Source organism: Taudactylus pleione, unplaced genomic scaffold (genome assembly GCF_031769625.1).
Source record: "Taudactylus pleione unplaced genomic scaffold, aTauple2 ptg000707l, whole genome shotgun sequence".
Lineage (NCBI taxonomy): Eukaryota > Metazoa > Chordata > Amphibia > Anura > Myobatrachidae > Taudactylus > Taudactylus pleione.
Window position 1 is genome coordinate 8,434,591 of NW_028285109.1, and position 20,108 is coordinate 8,454,698.

At 41.6% G+C, this 20,108-nt stretch overlaps 1 protein-coding gene across 1 annotated transcript in view; it reads left to right on the forward strand.

Moving 5' to 3' along the window:
- Positions 1–18,938, forward strand: part of STXBP6 (syntaxin binding protein 6) — a 115,520-nt gene extending 96,582 nt beyond the window's left edge. Inside the window, exons 3-6 of the mRNA XM_088456553.1 lie at positions 1,361–1,491; positions 9,073–9,238; positions 13,391–13,548; positions 18,117–18,938. Coding sequence (XP_088312679.1) covers positions 1,361–1,491; positions 9,073–9,238; positions 13,391–13,548; positions 18,117–18,140 — 479 coding nt within the window. The 3' untranslated portion in view covers positions 18,141–18,938. The remainder of the gene's footprint in view (positions 1–1,360; positions 1,492–9,072; positions 9,239–13,390; positions 13,549–18,116) is intronic.
- Positions 18,939–20,108: the final 1,170 nt, after the last annotated feature.

A 20,108-nucleotide genomic window follows, 5' to 3' on the forward strand; every position in this document is an offset into this window, starting at 1 on the left:
CCTAAGCCTAAAAAATTTTCATTGTCTATTTATTGACTGCCATCTAGCGGAGAGCAAAGTAACACGGGAACTGTCTGTGACATCTATGTATTTTTAGCTATATGTAATGTTGTAAGATGATGTACTGGGCTGTCACTGGATCACTCACAGATGAAAATACATCAGCCATATTGTGTGTATGTATATTGTATAAATATAGGCAAAATTAATTTAAGTGGTCTTCTGAATGGCACATGAAAGATTCAAAAGAGATTTGCCCCTTGCCAATGTAACTTTTATTGTGTTTTCTATCTGTATTCCAAATATTGTCTTATGTCCTTGTTTATGTTCTGCAATTCCACTAAATACCGCCTTGCAATTAAAATATAGACTTGCATTAAAATCAGAATTAACCATTTTAAATTCCACTTTCTCCCCAGTCCGCCACAACTGAATTCCCCTTGAAAATTCCACAATAACCACTCACAAAGGTTAGAACGACCACTGACTCTGAACTAAAACCTCTAGAACACATAACACCAGATGGTAAACACCTTTAAGGTGGTAGTGACCTAAGAATTACTTGTCAAATTATTGGATCTATGTATTAAGCCTTGGAGAGAAAGTACCAACCAATAAGCACCTAGCTGTCACTTTGCAGTCTGTGTTTGAAAAACTACAGTAGCTCATTGGTTGGTACTTTATCGCCATGTGCTTTATCTCTCTCCAATGCTTAGTACATAGACCCCAATATTTGGCAAAACTATTTTAATTTTCACAACAGCAGATGCTGTTATTCTAGGCTAACCTGTGCCCTCAGATTTGCTAGGAATTATATAGACTTTCGTGAACAGAATTTTATTAAAGGACATAAGCCTGCAAACGTCTTTATAACATGTATTTAAGCCCTCGCATTACAAAAGTACTACATATCAGTATTTTAATGCACCTGCTGTAAATTTCCTTTCATCTGCGTCCACCACTTAGTTGAACTCAACTTTTTCAAGACCTACTACATACCCATGAAAAGCACCCATAAAGTACATACAGTAAGTGTTTAGTTTCTATGTTGGGCGCATGTTCTCTACTAACTTTTAAAACTAGTTTAAGAAGTTTTATGTTGTTGAAAGACCTAAAACAAATCTCTATTTATGATCTATTTATTTTGACCCTCCGCCAGTATTTCTGATACTGCTACGTTCATAGTGATCACTGTAACTAATGGTGTCTACTAAGTATTGTCAGACAATTTAAACTGCTTCACTTCACTAAATGAAGTTGTTGTATAATTGTAATCACTGATAAAAAATGTTGGTTCCGATATTTGCACAATATAGTTATGCTTAGACACTTACTATTGTTTTGTCTTCTCTATATTCAGTTTCAAACAAGAGGCCCCCACAGGTCTACATCACCAAGGTTAAACAATTTGAGGGCTCATCTAGTTTTGTGAGACGGTCTCAATGGACCCTGGATCAACTCAGACAAGTAAATGGCATTGACCCTAATCAGGTGAGTGTTGAGCTTAAAGGGAAAGCTGTATTTTTTATTATTTTTTATGTGTATGATCTACAGCACAGGTTCTCAAACTCTCTCCTCAGTGCGTCAAACAGTGGATGTTTTCCAGGTCTCTTCACAGAATCACATGTGAGATTAGCTCCACCTGTGGATCTTTTAAAATGTGTCGGTGAGTAATGAATACATCTGTGCACCTGCTGGGTGACCTGGAAAACATGACCTGTGTGGGGTCCTGAGGACCGAGTTTGAGAACCACTGATCTACAGTATATGGTATGACTGTCTTCTTTCCACTTATTATTCTCCTACATTCTTCATGTCTTGCTATCACAGATTTTTTTATGCTCTGGTTACATATAACATTAACCAGATAATGCAGCATAACTGGTGATTATCGAGCAAATTGTTGTGAAAATTTGTAGAATGTTTGTTTCAGATATCTATTTTTTAAAATTACATATTGCTTACATTTATCACAACAATTGTCGCTGAGGCAGCTAAGCATCTGCTTCACCGGGACATCCACTGTTGTGTACGTGCTAGGGGCCGGCTTTCCGGTATGTGCACATGCACGCCTAATGGAACCGAAAAGCTAGGTTTGGGTTCCGTTAATAAAACAAAATGAAAACACAAAATGAAAGTATACACTGAAGCTCCAAATGTAATGGGATAGCAGTTTGTAAAGGTAATGGTAGGTGGAATTGCCGTACGATGTCTTGGAAATGCCCAGACCTGCATCAGCTGTAATCTGAGATTTTGTAAGTCAGTTTGAGCATCAGCTAGGCTGCTCATGGCAAGGTCGACGTGAATTATCAGAGTTCGAACTGGGCATAATAGTGGGTGCCCGACGGATGGGACATTCCATATCCGAAGTTTTGCTGTCATTTAACACTCCTAAATCTATGGTGCCACATGTGCACCAGGAAAATCTCATGGAAGGCATTACCACCCACTGTGGACAGCGCAGTGGCGACCATGGTTGCTTAATGATCGTGTGCAGCTGTGTCTAGCCAGAATTGTCCTTTGTAACAGACGGGCGACACTGGCTCAAATCACATCCACATTTAATGCAGGAGGTACAAGACGCATATCCAGCAGGTCAGTGCAGCGTTTATTAGCTTCCATGGGAAAATGGGAGCAGAAGACCCACCAGAGTGCCTCACCAGGACTAGACGTCACTAATTGGACTCTGGAAGATTGGCAACATGTGGCGTTGTCCGATGAGTCGCGGTTCCAGTAGGTTCGGGCTGATAATAGGGTTCGAGTGTGGCGCAGACCCCAGTTGTGTCAATAAGGCGCCGTGTAGGCTGGTGGTGGTTTAGTAATGGTGTGGGGTTTGTTCACGTATCATGGGTTGTGTCTGCTGGTCAGCCTGAGCACATTATTGACTGGTAACCACTACATTGCATTTACAGCCCTTCACAACGATGGAATATTCAAGTTTGACAATGCACCGTGTCATCAGACCCAAGGTTTCCAGAATTGGTTCGAGGAGTGTTCTGGAGAGTTCTGATGAATGGTATGGCCACCACATTCGCCCGACATAAACCCATTTGAGCATTTATGGGACATGGTATAGAGGTCCATTCGCACCCAAGATCCTGCACAACAAATAGCAGGCTGCTGTTTGCAGCTATCCAGATGCTATGGGTCAACCTCTCTAGTCCAGGCGTCGTCCGTCCACTTGTCGAATCAATGTCACGTCGAGTTGCTGCACTTCGAAGGGAATCCTACACGATACTAGGCATCTACCCCATGACTTTTGGAACTTCAGTGTATAAACGAAAAGTAACACGCATAAAGATGATATGAGGTTTTTTTTTTGTTTTTTTTTACCTGAATTAATCAACCTTATGTTCTCTATTGTAATGATGATACAATACTGCGTTAAAAATATAGTTTAAGGGTTTTTTTTGTTGTTGTTGTTCTAGTAACTCCATCCTAAGATTGAGGTTTATTTATCAAGCAGTGAAAAACTTAGTGAAGCGGACCAGTGGAGAAGTTGCCCATGGCAACCAATCAGCGCCTACCTATTATTTTATAGACCAGTGTTGGCTAACCTTGACACTCCAGCTGTTATGGAACTACATAACCCATCATGCACTGCTACAGTTTGCTATTAGGGCAAGCTAAAACTGTGGCAGGGCATGCTGGGATATATAGTTCCACAACAGCTGGAGTGTCAAGGTTAGCCAACACTGTTATAGACTGTACTAATAAATTTTACTTCAAAGCTGATTGGTTGCCATGGGCAACTTCTCCACTGATCCGTTTCACTACCTATTTCACTGCTTAATAAATAGACCCCTATGTCACCGGACCAGGCTTCTTCACTCATACATAAGTAGATGCCTTAGACTCAGTACTACATGAGCTTCAAGGCAGCTTTAAACTGCACCTTTCTCCTACACAAAGTGGAGACATTTCCTAGCTTGAACTATTATCCATAATAATAGGCCATATTAACTTACTAACTTCTTGAATATTTGCTCATAAGCACGTTGTCACTTTCTAATGCATTGATAGGCTGCATGAATATTCGTTCAGTCCACACAATTGATGCTTCCATTTGGTGTAGTTGAGACTCCGAGTCCACCATGGCTGCAGCTTTGGCTTGTTATCGGTGAGTTAGCAGAAGTCCCTTGGCCATAGAGGAGTCAGTGGTATATTAAAATGTGCCTATTGGCCTGTACCTAAACACTTTTTGGAGTCCTTTTTTTTTTTTTTTTTAAACAAGTTACAAACTTCATGAAAGGCACATAAAAGTTGGACAAACTTGAGTTAACGGAGCAGCTAACACCATTGTCTTCTGACATGTTTATTTTGGAAAACAGCACAACCTATTTATCTTGCAACCGATACTATATGGGTAAATATACGCTTGTTAGTTTTATACCATGGCAGTCACTGATAATGAGTTTGGACCTCCTATAGATGAGTTCAGTTTTTGCTGCGATAAGTGGGAAACCCTCACAGCAAAAAATTGTAACCAGCCAATCCCTGTCCACTCTTTCAGAGGAATTCAGAGAAAGAAATGTCACTACAATTATCTCCTTTTCTTATTTTAGTGGAAGGTCACCTGACCTACAAACACTAGAAAAGAGATAGTGCTCTTACTCCCTGAAAGGCTTTCATGGTAACCAGGCCTGTTTTTTTTTTTTCTAGTAACTTGCTTGAGCTTTGGAGAAAGCAGATGATTAGGTTTTCCTTTAGCGTTGATTTCATTTCTTTATAGAGCTGGCAGATGATGTTAACACCTCATGGGACTTAACTATTGTTTAGCAGCTTCCGCTGCATTGCAGGGATGTGATTAATTTGTCGCAATACATTGTTATTAAATTGTATCACTTTTGTTTTCAATTGCAATTCAATATTTTAGGGTGTTTTCACACTAGTACTTTGAGAGCTAGCAAGTTTGGAGCATTCATAGCTCTAAAGGTCTCCTGTGCCAGCACATTGAAGTAAATGGGGTGCGTTCACATCACGTTACACAGCAGTACTTTAGTGCAGAATATACTGCATGCATTGTTTTTTGACCGTAAGTGAAGCAGTGAATGAATGAGCCCCATTCACTTTAATGTAGAAGTATGGGAGCATTTGGTCATAGCCAATATAAATGCTTTTATATCTGGAAACTCCCAAGCAATAGCGCCAGTGACCCTCTCCTTGTTTATTATTTATTCTATGAAGTAATTAGACAGAGCTGATCAGGAGGTATTTAGGATCAACATGCACAATAAAATGTCGATAAATATTCAACTGGTCCATTAGGCGACCTGAAAGTCTGAACGTCTAGCGTTCAGCCCTTCAGGTCACCGAGGTGCGGTGCCCGCACTGAACGGTGTTCACTGAACGTCATTCAGTGAAGGAGCCTGACCTCCTATCTCTGAACATGCCGAACCTGACAAGCGTCATCAGGTTGACGGGCATGTTCAGGAGATAGTCTGGTACAGCAAGGACCCAGCATGCACGCGCATCGCTGGTCCTTGCCGGGTATCCATTACCCGACTTTGTGACCAATTCAACCAAAACCAGGAGGTTTTGGTCACATTGTTCACAAAGTCGGGTAATGGATAGGCCCCTTAAGGGCAGCATAAGACAATTCCTAATTTTGAAATAAGTCACTTTTCCCTATTAATCTTCCAAAGATTAGTCCACTAGTCTTGGTTTAGTTGTTTCTCTTATTAGTGTTTGTGTTTAATATTGTTACCTTTATCCGATAATGAGACCTTTCTTTTCTTTCATCAATAATTTTTTATTGAATATATGCATAAAAAATTATAGGGATACAGAAAAAAGAAAAGGGGAATAGCATGGGGGGTAGGATAAGAAAACAAATACGGGTAAAGTAACAGGACATCTATAGACATCAAACAAATATTAAATCTGTAATTACATAACAAATGAGTAAATTAAATCTTAATCTCCCGAAGAAGTTTCGTTCAGATTCCAAGGGGAGGACGGACTATGTGGGACAGGTCATGTAGAGGGTGCAGCCTTACCATCTGTCACATACATAGGCCATGGATACCACTTCACAATAGGAAAAGATGGAGCCATAAGGTGCGTACACACTGGGCGATTTAAAGTTATTGTTCAGTCGTCCACTTTATCGTCCTTTTTTTAAAACACAAAAACGATGAACGATAACGACGACGTGCGTTCCCGCGGATCGTTTGCCATTATCGTTCATCGGGTTAACATGCAGGTCAATCTGACGATGTCGTCAGGTTACTGCATGTTATGGAATGGGGGAGAGAGCCCGGCGCTGACCGATATTGTTAATGATATCGTTCAGCGGGTGTGCTCAATGACATGAACGACATTGAGCACAGCCTGCCGGGGACACACTAGACGATATCGCTCAGGGAGCATATCGTCTAGTGTGTACGCTCCATTAGAGTAAGCATTTCAAAATGAAATTGTGTTTTTGTTATGACGTTGGCAAATAGAGGAGGGGGTATTTCCAATGTTGAGCTATAGTAGCCCTAGCAGATATTAAAATATGACCGAGGATATAACGAGCAGATTTGAGAACAGTGATCGGGTACCAGTGTAAAAGGGCTAGAGAAGGGTCTAGGGGTAGTGTAAGGCCTAGAACTTTTAGTGTAATAAGTCTGTCCAGAAAGGATGTAAGGCAGGGCATTCCCCCAAAAATGTAAAAATAGTACCATCAGAATGACAAAGACGCCAGCAGAATTTAGAAACTGTAGGCCATATCTTATGCAGCCTAGAAGGAGTCAAATACAATCTAAGAATTCAATATGCATTTCAGTATGGTTAGTACATTTGGATAGGGAGAAGGAAGAGCGATGAATAGACTCCCATTGTTTAAGGGTAAAGGAACGTTGGAGATCTGTTACCCATTGAAGCTGGATAGGGGATTTAATAATGAAACCTTTCTATTGAATAACACCATGCAATTTATTTTGATGTGTGCCCATGAATTAATGCAGACTAAACAGTGTGCAAATCTCTTCCTGATTTTGCAAGAGTACAGATGGTAAACAAATAAAATATAACAGGTCTTGTAGCCGGTCTTGCAGGAATATTGTACCAGATGTATGACCTGATATAAATAACAGAGAAAGCACTGTCTCTTATTACATAATATGGCAATAGGTAATACAACACTAAATAAAATCTGAGATATTTACATTAATTAACAGCAGCAAGTATGGGAACAGCAGGGCAAATACTGATAACTCTCAAGCAAATTGTTAATTTTTACGGGCCAGTGATTTCGTTACAGTACATGTGTCAAAACAATTTCTGCATCCTGTATACTTTCCTGGTTACACCCAACTGTTGGCAACTACTAATATTAATTAGACTTCAAGAACCTAAATATAGTTTAAACCTAGTACATTTTATTAATTGTTTATGCTTATGCAAACGATACTCAGGATTCTTTGTTGGAAACCCACTAGGAAAGTTGGCAGACGGGTCATTCTATGTCAGTGGTCGGGGAAGAGGGGTAAATTACCCCACATGGGGTAAAACTGAAATTCCTGGGGGTAAGGGATGCAGAGCTGGAGATGCACGTGAATCGGGTGCACCGCTGCACCCGGCGCCAGTGACCTCCAACCCGGCACCACAGGGAGGTTCTAAGCCGGACGCCCGCTGAGATGTTATTACCAGTGGGCGCCCGGCTCCTTCCCTGCAGTGCCACGTTACCCGGAGGCTGGAGTTCTCTTCTGAACTCCAGTTTCCGGCTCTCCCCATGCGCATCATGACGTCTCTCCCATAGTTCCGAGGAGCAGCCGGGCGGACAGGACGGCGGATGCAGGAGCGGGGATTAAGGAAAGTTGTTTTTTTTTTTTTTTTTTTTTTTTGTACAAGTGGCACTACAGGGGCATAACTATGGGGGCACTGCTACAGGGGCATAACTATGGGGGCACTGCTATATGATTTCCTTCCTTTCAAATCAAGGGGGTAACGTCGGCGTATCTAAATATATTTTGGAGTAAAAGGTAAAGTTCCCTGACCCCTGGATTAGAGGGTCGGGCAATCTGTTGTTAGATGTATAGGGCCCTTTAGTCTGAGATATATGCCAAACTTAATGTAAAGTGTTATCAAAATTGGAGATGGTCAGATGGGACACCTGGTCCACTTGACATGGAATGACCCAGAACTATTTTTTTTCTAGTGTATAGGTCTTTAATTCACACAGGAAGCTCTCATTTTAGGTCAGTGATGTGTATATCCCAGTTGTGAGGCAAAATATTCATAGGCATAGAATATCAATTATCTAGGTATTTAGAATAATGAATATTAGATGGGGAGGTTGGATTATTTCCACCTTTAATTACTTTGTTGCATTGAGTCACTTATACATTTACAGACTTTTAAGTATTTATTCATAGTTCTCTCTGACGTTTCTAAATATCCATTTAGCCAGTGGGTGAATGGCTTGCATATTTCCCAAAGGATTTATATGATCTGTTTCTACGTTACTGCTTCATTTTTGGATTTCTGTAACACCCAAGTGAATTACAGCCAAGGCTATCCATAAGCCTAAATAAGCTATTAAGGAAACCTGTTTTGGAATTTTGATGCTTCCAAGTAATATTATTTATTACTCTTTATATAAAGTTCCAGCTTTACAGTCGGGAACACAGAAATAAAACAAGACTGGGTAATGACAGGTAGGAGGGCCCCACTCGTCATTTACAATCTGTAGGGAAATAGGTGTTTGATACATGAGTGCTGCATATTGGTCCAGTCAGATTGTTCTGTAACCTAGCACAGACACTTCATTGTGACTAATTCTTCTCTGTAAAGAGCTGCAGAATATGTATGCCCTGTATAAATAACCGGTAATAAATAATACATGCATAAGCGTATATTGGCTTTGAACTGTGTAGACGGTGGCAATGGGTAGAATAGCTTAGGGTACTTATTAGGGTTGTTCTGGAATTTGGTCAGCTTCTCTGAAGAGGTGAGCTTTCATAGAACAGTTGGAGATTTGGAGGCTACAAGAAAGTCTGACCAGTGTCACTGTTCTAACAATACTTTTAGCATGAAGCTAGGTTTATCCTGTAGTACAAACTTTGCATCTATATTGCCATTGCAGGAATCCCCAGAGTTTGACCTTCAGTTTGATAACGCCTCTGATCAGTGGGTGGCTAGCTCTGGCTCAGAGAAATTTACTTTCTTCCAAATCCTGCATCACGCGTGTCAGAGATACCTCTCGGACAGGAAGCCCGAATTCATCAACTGCCAGTCCAGACTCTTCTCAGGTTAGTGCGACTGCGTCAGAGTACACAGACACATTGATCTCCCTTCTGTTGTTGTTATGACTTGTGGTGGTGGTTGTTTTTTGTATTGTTTTTCTTCTGTATGTACAACTAAGAAAATTAGAAACCAATTGTTTAATTAGAGTATTAGTTTGATTTCACTATGATCATGAGTGGTCTGGCGGAAATTAGATTAAATGAGATATTTCAGAATTTTGAGGGCCAACGATGAGACTGCAACTGGCAGCAGCTGTCATTTATACCGCCAAAGTCTTCACATATCACCAAAACTGAATGTTTTAGAACTCTTGTGCTTCTCCTTCATCCTTGGGAGACATTGGAACTAAAGCAAGTGGTGTGAGGAACTGGGGCACTTTGTACAGTTGAAACTCCGGTTTCTTCCGTTCTGTACCATGAATGGCTACTGTTCAAACTCTCTTTGTTTTTGTTTTGTTTTCTCATCTGCGTGACCGAGTCGGCCACACTCTCCAGGGCTGCCGTTTGCAGCCCTTCGTTTTATTACGTTTGCATTAATTTTTCTTGTATATATTTTTTTTTGCACATCTTTTAGCTGCTGGGGGAATAAATGGAGCGGGTTGACTGGAGCCGGCTATTGAGATGCCATGGGAGATTGTCTTAAGGGAGACTTTGCACATACCTGTGGTATGTAATGTCCAGGATCCCTGATCCTTCAGCACCATCAGCCACCGGTGGCTCCTAAACGGTGGTCTGGAGATGTCAATTGCAAGTTTAGTGGCTCTCCACTCTGGTGACTAAATTTGTGGTCATCCTCAGCACCGGCATCTGCATATAGCAGTAGGGCAGAGTCCCAGGGAGCATAGGGAGAGGTACAGGGGGTTGAATTAGACCAATGACCCTCCATATTTGCTGGGCTCTGTGAAGAGGTGCTTTCCCTGTACGGCACCTTCTCCTCGTCATGCTTCCATCTCTGGAAAGCCTGCAAAAAACTACCACAAACACATGGAGCCAGCTTGTGAGGCAGGCAACAGCACCAGCTGCTAAGTGATGCACCAAGCCTGCCTGGTAGCTACCAATATTTATAATGAGAATAAACTCAAGAATTAATCTGAAGCTCTTAAATAAGGTTGATTTATAACCCTTAGGACACGCAAACAATTTAGGTAAGAAAAAAATAGAGAATTTTTAATACCAAAGAATGCAAATATAATAATTATACATAATAGTCAAAAATTTAGTGTAAAACACTATCTAGTATTCACAGGTAAAAGAATAAATAAGCATTTATCATTCATTATAAGATAAACATATAGAGGGGTATTCAATATGAAACGTTAACCTCTCCAGCGAGGTTTTCGCCGCACATTGGAGGTTTTGCCAGCGAAAAAGTATCGCGCACGCTCCCGCTTTTCCCCGTATTCAATTTGAGATCGTCGAAAATGGGACCCGGCGATACTTGGATCGGCGAAAAAAAACTGGAATTTTCTGGAAATAATTGTAGGAGCCCCCTAAAGATGTCCAGACCTCGGGGATCACTATGGGTACCCCAGTTTTTGCCTGCAGAAGAAAGTCGGGGTTTTTAAATAGCCGCGCAGGTGTTTTCTTTCCCGACATTGAAGAAGTGATGCAGAAGAGCACTTAGGTTTTTTTTTTTTCGTTTTTTTAAGTGGTCCCATCAAATTTGGGTACATGAAAATGGGTACTAGCATATTTTTATGTCCCTAAAGGTAATTTTAAAAAACTGCAAAAATGCACCTGCCACTACTTTGTCCCGATTTTTTTTTTGGGACTTTTTTTTTTTTTAACATTTCCTTTTAAGGGGACATTCCCAAAACTACAGGCTATTTTTTTTATAAGCCTACACCCCCAAACCCCTATTCTGCATTTTTTTTCACTTGCTATAGTGATTTGAAAAATTATCCCTGTTTTTTTAAAAATGACCCTTGACCCCATTTAAGGAAGAAAACGTGAATTTTCGGGAAATATGCCTGGTACCCCCCTAAAGATGTCCAGACATGGGGGATCACTATGGGTAACCCCGTTTTTGCCTGCAAAAGAAAGTCGGGTTTTTAAATAGCTTTGCCAGGTGTTTTTTCCTGCCGCGGCTATTAGAAACCCCGACTTCCTTCAGTAGTTAAAAATGGGGGTACCCATAGTGATCCCCCATGTCTAGACATCATTAGGGGGGTCCCTAGAATATTTCCCAAAAATTCACATTTTTGTTAACCTGTAAAATAAATTTGTAAAAATTTAGAAAAAAAATGACATAAGGTCCCCCCCCCCAATAGCCAAAGCAGCCCCAGGCTTGCCAGCCAGTGGTGGTTTCTAAAAATACAGGGAACAAAATGTGTAGGGTTCCACTGTATTTTAGAAATCAACACCAGGCTGCAGGGACTAGTCCTGGTTTTAAATATAGGGGCCAAAAACAACGTGGGGTACCCCCTATATTTAAGACCAGCACCAGACCCAACCGCCCGGGGTGTAATGCCACAGCCCGGAGACCCAATTACCGGGGCTCCAGGTCCAAAGCATTACACCCCAAGTCAGTCAGCGCAAGCCGGTGATCTCGGGGGAGTTGGGGACCCCCCAAAAAAGGGTCCCCCCTCTCCCGAGCACCCCACAGGCTTACGCTGAAGCCTGGGGCTCATCCCCATACCCCTGGAGCGGTGGGTATGGGGGTAATAGGGGAGCCAAATAATGTAACACTATTGTACTTTACAGTTTAACTACAAGTGACTTTGAAGAAAGTGGTGCTGAAGAGCATTTAGATTTTTTGGGGGGGAAAAATAACTATGCCCAGCATATTTGGGGTACGTGAAAATGGGGGTCAGCATATTTTAAAGTTGCTAAAGAGACTTGAAAAAGTCGTGAAAAACCCAAGTAGCTGCAATGAAAAAAACACCTGGGGCATACTTGGGGACCCCCCCAGAGTCAAGTTCGCTATTTTTTAACTTTGTTCCCCAACATTTTTTTTTTGGCACCCAAAATTCAAAGTGCTTTTTTTGGGGTGTCCCGATGTATTTATTTTTTTGACACAGATCGTTTCAAGGGGTCATTCTGAAGGGTGCACCTCTAAACCCCAATTCTGCACTTTTTTTCGACACCTATTCAATGGTGAAAAGTTATCCCCGTTTTTTATCAAAGACTTTTCGAACCTGTGATAAGTCTTTGAAATTGAATACGGTGTAAAAGTAAAACCTGCGATAATGACGTCATAGGTGCGATATTAACGCAAAAACGATGTTTTCGCTCCCATATTGAATACCCCTAATAGTAAAAATTACTTCAAGCATAGCTGATTCACACAGTATCCATTAACAATGTTATTTCAAAAGTAAATAAAGCACAGGGATAGATTTTTTTGGCGTGTCAAAATAAATCTCTTCCATGAAATCCCTGACCCCCTTATAACTCAGGAACAAGGATATCATGGTTCCCTTCGAGGCACACCAGACGAGCCAGTTTGGACTGATTATTGCTAGCTGAATTATATTAGTTATATGTCAGGTTTACATTATTTGACACTTTCATGTCCAAGAATTCCAGTTTATGACATAAGGTGCTGCACACCACCCAGGAGCACTCCCCACTCTTTAGGACCCCAGTGCCACCACAAATGATTGAGGAAAATTGTATTTTTGTACTAATGTTCAAGCTTCTTCTCCAAATACATGGCGGACACAAGACGTGCTTCTTCACATTTCTTTTTCTGTTCTTGTTTCTTTGTACTGTCCTACTTTGGTTTTGTCATTGATGGGGCAGTGGTTCTTCTACTCTTCTTTGTTTATACTCTGTTCCTGTCCTTTGGGAATTAGTTAATAAATAAAACTAAGATTGGAAGGTTGCCAGACGTGGTGTAGAGGGGGCAGTACAGCTTCCACTGTAAATAAAAATAAGAATTTAAAAATTGCTGTCGGTAGACTATGCCTCTACAAAACATATTCAAGTCTGGTACATTGTGATTTCATGAGATTCTGGTAAAAAGGATGTTTGTGAAAACTTCAAAAATGCAAAGAAAATGAGCTTTTGTCTGTGGCGAACACTCAAACTCTGATAATTCTTTAGTACAATTTTACAATATTTACTTTTTGTATGTGTTTTTATCGTTTGTTATACATTTCTAAAGATATATTGATATTGCCCGCAAAAAAGAACAATGTATATTTTGTTTTATAGGTAACAGTATATTACACTCTGCTGCTGACAGTGTAACTAGTGCGGTGCAGAAAGCTAGCCAAGCCCTTAATGAGCGCGGAGAGCGCCTGGGCCGCGCTGAGGAATCCACAGCGGAAATGATGAATAGTGCACAACAATTTGCAGACACTGCTCACAAGGTGAGGATAACTATAGTCTATGTGTGTGTGTGTATGTATGTATGTGGGAATTGTATTTAGAAACTGCACTCCACTGGGTTTTTGGGGTAGTTATTAATGCTTGTGATTGAGCTGCAGGGTCTAATTAGGGTAACCCATCCCTAATATATCAAACTATATATAAGAAGAAAGATCCACGCTCAGTAGGTAACTTTTTGTGTCAATGCAATAGCCTCCAATAAAGTTTGTATGGGACCAAATCACATGTTATTATTTTATTGAGATTATATCAGGTCTTTTTTGGGAATAATATAACTCCTAAAGGTTGTATATTCCTTTGTAAATGAAAAAAATTAAATAAATAAACAAGGGGTGATGGGTAATATTATAAAGCACTTGTAATTTGTTGTTCTGTGTACTAGCTATATACCCTTAATCTTGGACGGATCAAGATTACACATATGTGTGTAAATCACTGGTGTAATTATGAGTGGGAAACACAGTCCAGGTCTCATAAATGTCCCATGAAATATAGTTTGTAGTCAGTAGATGTTGGGGGGCTGTGTCCTGGTGGGGCGGTGTCCTGTACCCCCAGTTGCACAACTTACACAAAGCGATGGTCCTCTATGTCCGCTGTCTAAATGCCGTCACACAGTGACTGGGAGCAGTGTCCAGGCCGGTTCTCCGCGAGCTTTCCGGGTCGCCGTGTTGTCGCGGGATTCCGCGACACCTGGGTCTCAGCCTGTTGTCGGCCGCTCTACTCACACCAATTTCGAGGAGACTTAGAATTAACTGGGGGGCGGTGGCTGGTGTGTGGGTTGTCAGATGTAGATAATGTGAAGGTGCTTCCCACGCCTATCGGCCTTGCAGCCTTCCTCAGGGAATCGTTATGTGTTATCTTGGATGTGATGGCTATTTATAGTCTGTCTTATGTGTAGCCATCTTTGTTGTGGTCTGCCCTAAGATACCATCTCTGGGTGCGGTGGCCATCTTTGAAATGGTATGGTCCATACTTATCCTTTAAACACAATACTACACAAAATAAACTAAAAGACTATAATCAATATGGAGGGATCTTCAACTAAATAAACATAAAGGTGAAGTAAATCTAATGCTTGACTAGGGTACATTAGCATTAGGTTTACTTCACCTTTATGTTTATTTATTTGAATATCCCTCCATATTGATGATAGTCTTTTTTTTTCAGACATTTAGTTTACTGAGGGGTTTAGTATCTCTGTTGCATGATTGTAGTTCAGCCAAGCTTAGTTGTCAGTCAGATGGGTTCATTTTGTCCTCTACAATACTTTGGTATAAGGAGAAATTTATGGTGGGCCCAATGATTGCGAGGTGCCCAGGTCTTGTGGCTGCAAAAAATACTCTATCAACTGAGTTTGGCAGTTGGCATGAGGCTCTTGTGGTGGTAGTCTGAGTTTGGTTTTCGGCAAACATGACACTGCCTTAGTACCAAATAACTTGTTTTGTTGTCTGGTCAGAAGACATTATTTCAAAAGCCACATAAATTGTTCAGATGCAACTTTACAATGTAGTGCAGTGTTTTGGGGGATTTTTTAGTAAGAAGGGGCTATTTCCTAACAATCCTTCTGATGGTCATACTTGCTTAGTCTTTTTTTCTGATGAAGTCGTGAACTTTAACACTTGCTGAATCGACAGAGTCCTATAGATCTCAGGGAGTAGCTGTTGGGTTGTAAGTGGTTTCTTGGAGCATCATATGGTTTATTATTTCAGTTATTGTTGTACTGGGATGCACACTCATGGGAAATTGACAGGTTGTTTTCTATGTTCTCCAGTTGTAAATTGGTGTTCGGCCATGGAAATCTAAATCATGAAGCTCCTGATGAACAGTTCTTGTGCTGATATTGATTCCAGAGGCAATATGAAACTTTGAGTGCTGCTACCGCTCTTCAGCACTCTGCAGACCTGTTCTGTGATTTTGTGTCCTACCGCTTTACTCAGCACAGCCTGTAAAATGACAGAAGCTGATTGGTTGGTGACAATATGAAACTTTGAGAGAGAGAGAGAGGTTTGACACATCACCCCCTTAGAGCAGACTAGGAGAGCTGTTGCAGGGCATGAATTTGGAGACCTGACATTTTGGAAAGGAGCCATCCAATGCCAGTGTCATGTTGAAAGTTCAACCCATCCTATTGCTATTGTTTGTGGAGATTGCGTGGCTATAAGCTTGATTTTATGCACCTGTACTTCAGTGTTTGCAAATACGCGCTATAGTGCCTATTTTACCTGATATCGGGCACTGGGGACTCACTTTTTTAAAGTACCCGGGTCCCTAGAGACGTGCTGTGCTGTGCTGTGCTGTGGCCAATCCCTGACAGCTGGCTGCAGCGCGTCCCCCTGCAGAGACAGACCTAACGCTGTATGTTAGAACAGCCAATGAGAGTCAGATAGACTCTCATTGGCTGCTGCTGTGGAAAGCCGTGCTGGGATCAACTGTCTGATCCCAGCATCAGCACAGTGTCCGTGCCCGGCGCTGGGGCAGAGTTTGCTTCCAGCGCCAGGTAAGACACCGCAGCCGGTACCTGGTGAAGGGACCGCCTGGTCCCTTCCACCAGTGTCGGCGGGAGAAGCTTGGCTCCGGGTGCGAGCTGAGCAGAGCTCGCTGCCCGTAAGTCAAGAAGCGGCATCTTGAATAGACGCTGCTCAGCGGGAACATTCAGTCCGCCGGCGGAGGGGAGGAGTGAAGACCTCCCGAAGACAAGTGAAGAGCGGCGCGGCAACAGTTCCAGTGGCCGTGCAAGAGGCAGAAGAGGTCGTGATCAAGAAGGAAGAGGCGGCGCTGCTGGCCAGCGGCAGAAGACTGAAGCTGAGGACCGGAGAGGACTGCGGGGTGGACAGTAAAAGAGCTATCGAAGCTCCCCCCCGCAGCCTCTTCCACCGTTCGGGTAGGCGGCCTTGGACCACCATTATTTACCCCTCCCTGGACCACAGGGTTGTCCCGTGGCATAAATTCAGGCAATAGGCCTGTGGGTATATAGGCGGGCACAAGGCCCGGGCTACATAGGGGGCATTAGGCCCAATTGAAGGTATCTGCCCCCCGCCCAAATAGGTGAGTGACCTGGGCATTAGGCCCAGGTCACTAAAGGACAAATAGGTGGGTCCCCAGTAGTTGACCCACCAATTTGCCCTTTAGTGACCTGGGCCTAATGCCCTGGTCACTCCTATTTGGGGGGCAGCTACCTTCACTGCATAGGGGGGCCTGAGAGGCATATGGGGGACTTCTGGGGGCACTGCATAGGGGGACTACTACTGGGGGCACTGCAGAGGGGGACTACTACTGGGGGCACTGCAGAGGGGGACTACTACTGGGGGCAATGCAGAGGGGGACTACTACAGGGGGCAATGCAGAGGGGACTAAAGGGCATTAATGTGCGCCATCATTTGTAAGGGGTATTGCTGCATGGCATAATGTGTAAAGGCTGGGCTTTGCTGTGTGGCATAATGTGTAAAGGCTGGGCATTGCTTTGTTTCATAATTTGTAAAGGGCATTAATGTGCGGCATAATGTGTAAAGACCGGGCATTTATCCTTTGATAAATATATCTGTTACCTAAAGCGTTATTCATAGGCTAACCATACTATCGCTTTAAAACGGGACACATGAAGTAATTACAAAGGTTCTGTGACTGGCTGACTTCATGCCTGGAATTTACCTGGTTTTAATGAGCCACAGAACCTGTGTAATCCATTAGTGTCCCAGTTTAAAGTGATGATATGGTAAACCTACTTATTCACTATGGGTTTTGTGAACAGACAAGTCATATTACCTGAAAGATAGTGGAGGCATTAAAACATGCATTGAAGGGGCTTGTGTGGATATCTGATGCTGTTGGGGGTATCAGATGGGCATTTTAGGGGGACGTGGGGAGGTCTGAAAGGCATATGGGGAGCTCTAAAGCATAAATTATGATGGGACCCAGAAATGGTCAGGTAGGACCCCATTTTTTTAAAGTGGTGGGTCCCTGGGACCCACAAATTTTGTCACTCACCGTGATCACTGTGTAATGAGTATGAATGTCCAAACACTAATTAGGAGGGTGTGCCAACATTCTTTTGGCCATGTAGTGTATGTGAGTTGGTGCGTGTGTTTGTATGTATGCATGTACATGCATGGACCTATATGTATGTGTGTATATCTATTGATCTATATGCGTGTGTATATATTTTGTGCATGTCTCACATTGGGTTGTGTATGGGATGCCGGCGGTCAAAATCCCAACACCGGCATCCCGATGGGGTTAGTATACCGACACCTGTCGGTATCCTAACCCACCCCGTGCCCCTCTCCCTAACCCTCCTTCCCTAGTGCCTAAACCTAACCTCCCCACACCCTAGTACCTAACCCTAACCCCGCTACTTACCTTTGCGATGCCATTGACTGGCTTGCAATTTTCTAAACATCTGAGTAATGCATGTGTTATATAAAATAGTAGTATATAGAGCAATAAGTAGCATATTCTAGTTTTATTTTTACACCCTTAATCATAGGACACAAGATTTCTTTTATTTTCCGTTGATAGTCTCACTCCTGCAATGTTTTATCTCTCTTCACAGCTTGCCATGAAACATAAATGCTGACACTCTAGACTGGAAGAAAACTATATGACCACCCTTTTTCCCCAGCCGAACTCTGTATGCCAAAACCTCAGCACAAGGTTATTAATACAAATATTAATATTTTTATTTCGAATGGGACACCTATTGATCTCTTCCTGCCACTCCCATATTGCTTTTCAGGTACAATTGGTGCCAATGCAAGGGTACAGACTTACTCTGTTTAGAGTTAGTTCTGGATATAAAATGCAGGGTACAGCTTCCAGCAGCCATGTTTCACGTTACTGCTGCAACGGCATCAGTCAAAACGTCATTCAATGATCAGAGGATGGATTTTCTTCCAAAGACATTCCCAATGCAGCGCCCTGGAGATGCAACCAGCTAAGTTGGCTCGTGATTGATGATGTCGGACCCACTGTTTACCAAGTTTGCTATCTATCAGTTGGTGAGCCAAATACCTGCACTCATGTGAATGTTGCCTCGCAAAAGGAGCTGGTTATGGGGAAGATTGGTGATCTTATTAGTGCTGGCACAATCTACTTCACATTAAAGTCTTGCTCGGATCCCTTTGTTTCCAGTGGCAATATTATGCAGCTTTGCGCAGACAAGCATGTATTATTGGTTTGCATTGCCTTTGTCTGCGTCGCTGGACATTGTTCTTTTTTGTACTTTTATGGCAAATTTTACCATCATTTGGAGTTGAGATCACCATCAAGTTTGTCATGCTGGCGTTTCTACAGAGCTGGCACATTTTTAACATTTCCATGTGTTTAATTTTGAACCATGTTGCATAATGATTGTTAAAGCAATAAAATGGTTACGTATATCTTTAGACAATGCTGATATACTTTTTTGTTTCTTTAAGGCATAAAAAATGTATTTGTGAGGTGGTACATACCTATGCATATTTTTTTTTTTTTTAGCTAAATGTTCGAAGTGAATTTGCGCATTTATACGCAATCCGTATTTTGGTAGTTAAACTATTCTGCTTAATCAGCTTTGCTAGACATAGTAGAGTTGTATAAAAACAAAGCAGCGTATGCCCACCACTGCCCTTTGCACTATACAAAGTACATATCATGGGATTTCATTACCACCTTCACTGTTTGTTATTTTTACATTCCTTTAGATATGGTAATTGATCTAATTGACCTAGATATCTCTAGGTCTGTATACATAGGGGGCTATGTAACAGGTGTTGATTTCCCGATGCCGTCTGATTTTATGTGAGATTTCAGCTAAATTTAAAACACCAATCAGTTATAAGACTGGTTCAGCCTTACACTGATTGCTTCTTTAAATGTAGCCGCAATCTTGCAGAAAAACAGACGGCATCGGGAAATCGGCACCTATTACATAGCCCCCTATGTATACAGACCTAGAGATATCTCAGCAGCAACACAGGCAAATGATCAATTACCATATCTAAAGGAATGTAAAAATAATCATACCCCCATAGTCTTGTGCACTTACTATGTGTGAATGAGACCAAATAGAAAATGCCAGGTATATTCTATAAATACTGAAGTTTGATAAAGTAGCTGCCGCTACTTCTGAATTACAAAAATAAGTATTTATTTTTATTTATTCTTTTTAAAACATTTTATTAGAAAGATGAGAGACAATACAACAATGACCTACGTAGAGATCTAGCAGTATAGATGTATCATGTATAAATTGCCTTTACTGTAGCATAATAAAATCAACAAACATGCAAGTATACAGTAAAACAGTCTCATCTAATAAAAAAAAAAAGTATTTATTTTTAGGTAGAACAATCATGATATTCTAATGATTTCTAATGCATTAATGATTTAAAAATAATCTGGGTACAGTAGTCAACACTACTAGTCTAGTTGTTGAATCCTAAAGTTTTTTTTCTAGGTCTCAGTAGTTAGCTGAATGAATGGGAGAAACTGGTCAGGGTAAAGTGTGCAAAGATGATGAAAAACTGTGTTTTCAAATAGTTGTGAAGCTAAGGTTTTATAAAAT